Raw genomic sequence first — 7,825 nt, 5'->3', positions numbered from 1 at the left:
ATCTGCTCAGCATTCGAGTAACACTTCCTCCCACACGTTCTTGTTCCTCTGGTGACGCTTGGAGAATTAAACCTGAGGAGACAGTTGTTGGAGTCCTATCTCAATGCCTTCTCTTGGCTTTGTTTCCACGTGAGCTGTCGTTGTGGCAGTGATGGTAGAGATGTGAGGGGCCCTGTATGTGCTGCTTTGCTTGCGACCATGCCACAGTTACACACACCCTGGTGTAGCAACATGCAAACCTCTCTGACGCACCCTTGATCTTGAAAACAACTTTGGTTCCACAGAATTAAAAACAGAGGTCTTTCTGTTCTCTTTTTTTCCTCCCTGCAGCAGAGTGGCCAAAGACCATGACCGGTCTCCCGAGCACATCGGGAACCACCGCCAGCGTGGTCATCATCCGAGGCTCCAAGATGTTTGTCGCTCACGTGGGCGACTCCGGGGTGGTGCTGGGAGTCCAGGATGACCCCAAAGATGACTTTGTGAGAGCTGTGGAGGTGACGCAGGACCACAAGCCTGAGCTTCCCAAAGAAAGGGAGAGGATTGAAGGCCTTGGGGGCAGGTAACCACCTCTGTGCTTCTCCCTTCAGTTTTCAGTTTCTCTGGGTGCTAATGATGCTTTTCTGTTTCAGCTAGCCTTAGGCTTGTTTAGTTTAGGGGGTAGCAGGCCAGTTGGTGAGTCTCATGGCCTGCTTGTATTCCTTCGCTGTCTATGCAATGCCTTTTTTTGTAGATAATGATCTCTGCTGTGGCGTATGTGTTTGTCAAATAGTGGAATAGAGCAGTTTTAATGGAAAAGACACTGAAATGTCTTTCTTCATGCATTCTTCATTGTTCCTGAGGTGATACTGGCAGCTGTTGAGTAGGCTCTTCAAAGTTTCTGTTAAAGGAAAATAAAAGATATAAAATTGAAACAAGGTACTGGTTTTGTTGCATTTAAATGCATGCTTAAAATGTTAAAATGCCACTTTTTAACTTGTATCTCAATATTAGTACTTTCTTCACTGTCAGGAGCTGGCAGATGTTAGAATATCTGAGTTGTGGTTGATGAATGTTCCCTGTAAATTGGGAGGAAAGCAGGCAGCCTTGTCAGATGGCACTAATGTTTTGAGACAAACCTCAGGGCTCGGATTTGGCATAGCTTCACAGGAGCTCGCTGTTCTTTCGTTCCACAGTACTGCACCAGATGGATGGGCAGAGTTTCCTTCTCTTAGCAGTTCAGAGAGAGAGAGCACTGAAGGTTTTCCTGTTGACATCATTCACACAAGAACCCTGTCAGCTCGTTAACCTTCATCTATCTGTATTGCTAGCAGGTGGAAGCTGATCAGATATCTGTATTTGGGGTGGGAGCTTCTCAGAAAGGGCAGCTTGCAGCTTTGTGAAGTTGGAGTTCATAGATGTGTGGGTTTACAGGTTGTTCATCTCAATGTTTGAAACAAGTTTTGAAGAAGTGTTCCCTGAGACTTTGTATCAGCAGGAGCAGTTAAACTTTTTTAGCAACTTTTTCTGCTCCTGCTGCTTCTGTTTTGTTTTTTGTTTTTTTTTTTTCTTTGTTCCTCTGGGCTGGCTGGTAAAACCAGTGCGGGTTCTTGTGAGGCAAATGGTGGGAGTGTGGTGGAACTGTCGCTATGCTTATTAATGTCTTGTCTTTTCTTAGAGAAAATTGGGATAAGTTAATGTGAGGGCGTGATTGAATTGTTTATTAAAAATGGTATTTTCTAAGTAACAGTCCTGGAATACAGGCTGAAATCTTCCAGATAAAGAGTGAAGATAACATTGTGTAACTATTAGTTGTACAAATGGATGAGATGAATTTTAGGCTGTGATGCTTTCATGCAGAAGGATGGAGCTAAACATGCCTTTGTTGTTACGACCTTTGAAGTCTCAGGAAGTGCGTCTTGAATAGCTTCAGTATGAGGAATCTTGAGGCTGTTCCAGAGTGCCTCAGTTTCTAATTACCAATGGCTGTTCCTTGGATAAAAGTTAACTTTTAAGCATCTACTTTTTAATTCGACTGAGCTTTGGTCGTTTGTTGTTTCATTACCTTGCTTGGTACCTCATGCTCTCCCTTCTTTCTTCCCTGTTTCTTCCTGCTCCATAATAGTGGGTTCGCTTACATAGTAGCTTCTCTTTTGACCCTTTTAATGCCATTTCTGAGAGCTAAAACCATTGCTTGGTGCTATGGAGCAGGTGTTAATGCTTAAAGACAGAGTTGTTTCTTCCCGTGTTGTGCTTCCAGCAGATAGCAACTATGAACAATTCCTCTTTTTATTTCTCCCTCATGTTGGTGCACCAGTAAGGAAATTCCTCCAGAAGACTGCTCTTATTTTTTTCCTCTTCCCAACTGTACTGTGCTGCTCTTTACTGCCAGACTTTGGCAGATGGAGAAAACTAAAGGAGGAACTACATGATATTTTCACCCGAGTTGATGTTGATGGTTCTCATCTAAGGAAAGCAATTTGTCTTTTGCTTTTTCGCTGATAGATTAAAAAGATGCTCTTACACCTGGCTGTTGCAGCCAGCCATAATTTCCTCCAAGTCTTCGTTCTCTTGCTTTTTCTTTACTTCTGCCCTTCATCTCTTGCTTTTCCATTTATCTTAATGTGGAATGAGGCTCTATGCAAGTGATACCAGGTGTTTTGAAGTACTTCACTGTGCTGTGCACCTCACTGAAGATGCTGTCATTACTGACTCCGTATTTGCATATTTAATTATTCTTATGTCATTGAAACAAGCTTTCATTTCCAATTCCTTTTTATAACCCCTGCTCCTTTCTGATGGTTTTTAGTGTCATCAACAAGTCTGGTGTGAATCGTGTTGTCTGGAAGAGACCTCGCCTGACTCACAACGGCCCTGTGCGCCGCAGCACCGTCATCGACCAGATTCCCTTCCTGGCCGTGGCCAGAGCTCTGGGTAAGTGCCCCCTGCGTGGGAATGAGACATCAGCACGCAACCCACCGGAGCTGAATTACACCCTGCTCTGCCAAAACATTTAGTTTAGAGGGATTCGGTCACTTGCCATGATTTTAAGGCTTTCTAAAATTATGAGCCTTAGGAGTATTTTTAATACAGTGCAAATGTAACTTTTCAAGTGGAGCTGTAGGAGGTGGCATTGGTGAGTGGAGGACTGGTTGTACAACATGCAGGACTTCCACCTCAGTTCTGATAAAGATTGTACTTAATGAGAATGTGGTGAGTGCCTCCAAGATGTACAGCACAGTCAGTCTTTTTCTTATTGAGACAGTGAGACAGTAATTTTTGGCTAGGTGGTGATGAGATTGTTTTGCTGCATAGCAACGAAGGCGCTTTGTTCTTGTGTCTCTTTGTAAATCTTTCAAGATGATGTAGATTAAGAAAAGGGTAGAAGTCAGCCTGTGTGCTTTATCTATAACTTGTCTTTGCAATAGTGTTGGTAATGGGAAACTTCTGAGGAACACTCTAATAGGGATGAAAATAAATACAACAGTGCCTAGCAAGCTTGTTATGAATGCTTTCTGGAAAGTACTTAATAACTTGATCTTTGGCAATCTCTTGCCCATGTGTGTTACTATTTTCTAGCCAGTTGTTTTCCTGAAATTTTACTGCCAAATTCCAGTCTTCTGCTGTTCGCTTTCCTTCCTCCCTTAGTGAAGAAATCTCTATCCAGATTGATTCAGTATAGGCTAGATTCTACGGAAATATAGTATCATTTTTTTCACCTGTGAAAACTGTTCTATGACTTAATTTCTTGGCAAATGTGGAGGTTACGTGATAGTGCTGTCAGTGTTCCTAGATCAGCTGGCGGTGTGTCACAGGGACAGTCTGTTCCTGGGACCATGGTCATCTTGTGATAACTGCATAACCTTACTGTGTCTTATTTCAGAGGCAGTTGTGTGTTTTGCATGGATTTGTCTAATGTCAAGAATAATTGTGCAGTGGTCTTACCTTGTAAAAGATCTAGCTATAGAGGCCACAGGTGATTGAATGCTGATCTTTTTCATAAAAAATTCTTTTTTTTCCTTTCTTTATCTTTCAAATCTCACTGTGTATCATTGTAGACAAGGTAGCTGCTTATCTTATGATTAATAAAATCTACCTAAGATATTAAGTCCTTTGGAGTTGATGGATGGAAATCTTTGCTAGTCATCTACCAAGTAATATCACATTCTTTACCTCTTTTCTGCAAAGTGTCTGTGTTTGTTGTAGGTTACAAAAAGTGGGTATAGTTTAATTTCAATTATTTTTCATTTCTACACTTCTGAATTTGTTGTGTACAAAAACCTCAATGACTTTTGATCCAGTTCCTCTCGGCAAGTTGAACAAAAGGATTTGGCTGGGTTCTGCATGCAGATGGGAATTCAAGGAATGATGCATCTGTTAGCCCCCTCCTGCGTTCTTTCCAGTTATGTGGATGAGGGGGATTACTGGGGAGTTTTAGGTCTGAGGAACAAGAACACTTTGTAACAATACTTGGTGTCAAAAGTTAGAGGATTAGAACACTTAAAAAGGACAGTGCCCTCCGCAAATCGTGTAGGAGAAACAGGTTTACAATGTGACGATATTTTGGTATTTCCCTGCTCTGGGAGCCTCCAAAAGCCTCTTTGCATTCCCTTCCGAGGAGGTGTGACAAACCTCCTGCAAAAAAGAACGCAGCTGCTTTGCTCTGCAGGACCCAGATGGTGCACAGACGCTCACAGTTTGGAAACAGGATTTAACTTCTTTCTGAGGCCAACATGCCCCTTCCACTGCTTACAAAAGACCTACCACAACTGAAACCATTTGCATTCAAGCTATTGGAGGCCTGCTCGACCTCTTGGCTGGTTCCCAGGTTGCTACCCTGATTGGCACAGCTCTGCTATGCTGGAGCTTCTCCAAGTGGAGTAGTAACTGGCAGTGCTGCCATACTGGTCACCAACACTCCGGTCCATCCCCTCACGATCTAGCACAGAGATTCCTTTTGTTAATTCCAAATTTGCTTGTTGTTCTCAATAGAAACCCCATGTTGCAAAGGTCTGGGGCTTATTATGTGGACAGAAATTTTTAGCTGGACAGCACGATACTCTAGTTGCTGCCCTGCACCTACAAGGCAAACAGAGCTGTGTATTTATTATCTTTAAAGTGGCAGGTTATTTGTTTTTTAAGGAAATATAAAACATAGCTGTTTGTAAGAGGGAGGCAAAACCTTTTCCTTAGGGCATAATCTTTTGTGTAAGTTTTTTGGCATCCATAACTTCATAGAAACTGTCCACTTCATGTGCTGTTCCCATAACAGATGTGTGGTAACTCACTTTACTCAAACCCCCTTGTGTAATGCAGGGGTATGAGTGTGCAAATTGCTAGGTGCTGTACAACGTAAATAATCAGGAACAGGAAGCCATTGTGTAACTTGCTTGTGTGTTTTGAAGAGTGTGTGTCATTGCATCATGCATTACTGTCTCTCTGCCACAGATTTGCAAGTTGGATTTTTTCCATATGGCATCCAGGAGGGTATTTTAGACTCCAGTGAGCGTGCTTACAAATGTGTGTCTTGGGGGAAAGCATTGAGAGAGAGAAAATAACTGTGTGTATATAGCCTTGTAGTGTTTCAGCTATGCTAGCTATCTAAATACATAAACTTAGCCCTTCAGTTTCTGGTACAAAATACAGGATAAGCACTGAACTTTTGTTCTCACGTCTAGAACCCATTGTGTTAAAAATGGAATGAAGAATTTTGATCTTTGGGAGTGAGTTTTGGAGTAAAATCTAGCCTAGCATCTGTAGTGCTTTGAAAGATGGTATACAAAGTAGGGAAGGTATTAAAAAAAAAACACAGAAAACCAACAACAACACTATAGTCTGAGTTCTCAGTGTCTTACAGTGTAAATTGAAGCATTTTCCTTAGTTTTTATATAGATGACAGACCCACCCCCTTCTGATTGTTTTTGGTAGAGTGCCTCCAAAATACAGAGTAAACTTTTTTGTATTAACACAAATGTTCTGCTGACCTCTAGAAGGAGCTGTGTACCAGAACAGTGAACTCTCAGTGTATGGCTGCTGTGAGAGTGCTGGCTTTGACAATGACATGGAAGCTGTTTTCCAGAGCACTCGACTGGCTGCAGAATTGCTGTTGTAAAGCTCTCCGAACATGTGCACTGTGAAGAAGGGTATGGCTGACCTCAAATGATCTGCTTTCATTCTTGTGTGAAGCTTTAATTCTTGGTGTGCACTTAAATGTGTGTGCATACAAACATTCGAAATCTGCTGCCAGGTAGAACAGGCATAGTTGGTTGATGGTATTTGCATAAGCTGGTAAGTGATATTTAAACACTGCACAGTTTTACTGATACTGCTTTATATCCATGTGTGTCACACATATGGGTTTCTACTCCTGTTCTGGAGATTCTAACTTCAGCTTGTACAGTTTTCTCCACCCTTGAGACAAACTGTGCATCTATGCTTGTACAGAATGCAGAGAATGCATTTAACTGTGCAGACTTGTGTTAGTTACGCACATAATGTGAAGGCACATGTGGATCTGCTTAGCTTAAAGGAGCAAGTTCAGGGCTTTTTTCCTGCTTTTTGCTGACTGGAGCTCTGTGTGCCTCTTTAGCTCTCTTTTCTTTGACAGAGTAGAAAAACTATGATGATTGTTTCTCCTTATAGGTTTGGTCACTGTGTTCTTCTGTTTTACTCCTTGTCTTCAACAGAGCAAATGCTGTCCAGGGTTGAATGTCATTTAGAGACTGCAATTCCATTTTAGTGTTCATTTGAAGGATTTAATTCAAGAAATAATGAGTAGCTTCCTGTGTGTCATTTCAGCTCTTCATTTCTGTTTTTGCATCCTACTTCTTGTAGGCTTTTCTCTGACACTTAATCAGCGTGCTCTGGCACAAATACCTTCCTCCTCTCTTGCTGTGCTTTTGCTGACGTGTGAGCAGAGATGAGCACCCTTGGTGCGGCTGTCTTGTGCAGTTCTTAAATCACCATTTGTTTTAGATGTAAATGTTTTGTTTGCTGTTGAAATGACGTCCTCTTGTCTGTGCTTTCCTTCTTTACATAGTGTTGAAGGTAAAATTCTTGCTCCTAAAGGGAACGGTGAAAGCTTTAAAACCCTGAGCACTTCAGGGAAAATTTTTGGCTCGCTGCTACCCTCAGTTTTGTCCCTGCTCTTCAGGCTGAACTTCGAGATCACCGCTGGGTTTAGGAGTGGGACATCGCGCTGCGTTGTCTTTACGCTGCTGGGATGACGCCCTCTTGTGGCTGTAGGGCCGGGCTGCCGTCAGTTCTGGTGCGAACGTTTTCCACCCCAACTTGGTCTGAATGATCTTAAGTGGTTGCTGTTATATCCTCGCTGAGGTTTGCCTTGCTCCCCAGCAGCAATACCTCACAGAGCGGAGAAAGGAAGTTCTGTAAGTCTTCTCTGTAACTAACAGACCTTTCAGATGAGTTGTGATTTAAAAAGGTCTGGGATTAATCAAACTGGGTTTTCCTCTCTCACTGGGACTTGTAAAAGTAACTTTTCTTTCCTCTAATAAAACCAAAAGGTATTTGGTATTCAAAACAATGTGCTCCAGAAACACAAATGAAGGGCTTGATTTATGACTTTTGGATGAACTGATGCTATAAGGTGGCTCTGGATCCAATCTAGTCTACTTATGTGATGGGTGTTTTTGTTTGTAATCAGTAACTTTTCTGGCACTGTCTGAGTTGCAATTAGTTTTACTCACTATTTTAGAGGGTAATAGTAAGCAGATAAGGTAGGCTATGCATTTTTGTGTTTCTATACCTGGTTGTGTGTTTCTTGCTCCTTTATTATGTGATTTCAAGTATGTATTTTTCATCTGTTAGGTGCCACGTAACTTTTGTGCAG

General features: G+C 42.0%; 1 protein-coding gene across 1 annotated transcript; it reads left to right on the top strand.

Moving 5' to 3' along the window:
- The first annotated feature begins 330 nt into the window (after positions 1-330).
- LOC104913925 (protein phosphatase 1D-like) lies at positions 331-5,095 on the top strand. Its single transcript, XM_019621984.1, has 2 exons — positions 331-559; positions 2,786-5,095. The coding sequence occupies exons 1-2, from the start codon at positions 348-350 to the stop codon at positions 2,991-2,993; spliced, it is 420 nt and encodes a 139-aa protein (XP_019477529.1). The 5' UTR covers positions 331-347; the 3' UTR covers positions 2,994-5,095.
- The last annotated feature ends 2,730 nt before the right edge of the window (positions 5,096-7,825 follow it).

This window comes from Meleagris gallopavo, chromosome 21 (genome assembly GCF_000146605.3).
Source record: "Meleagris gallopavo isolate NT-WF06-2002-E0010 breed Aviagen turkey brand Nicholas breeding stock chromosome 21, Turkey_5.1, whole genome shotgun sequence".
NCBI classification, from domain to species: Eukaryota; Metazoa; Chordata; class Aves; order Galliformes; family Phasianidae; genus Meleagris; species Meleagris gallopavo.
Note: the sequence above shows the minus strand (reverse complement) of the source record. Positions and strands in the feature narration are given on the sequence as shown.

Excerpts from the sequence above, each read along its gene's own strand:
- LOC104913925 (XM_019621984.1), top strand. The coding sequence starts at position 348 with ATGACCGGTCTCCCGAGCACATCGGGAACCACCGCCAGCGTGGTCATC. Across the intron at positions 560-2,785 it reads ATTGAAGGCCTTGGGGGCAG|TGTCATCAACAAGTCTGGTG; the intron begins GTAACCACCTCT and ends GATGGTTTTTAG.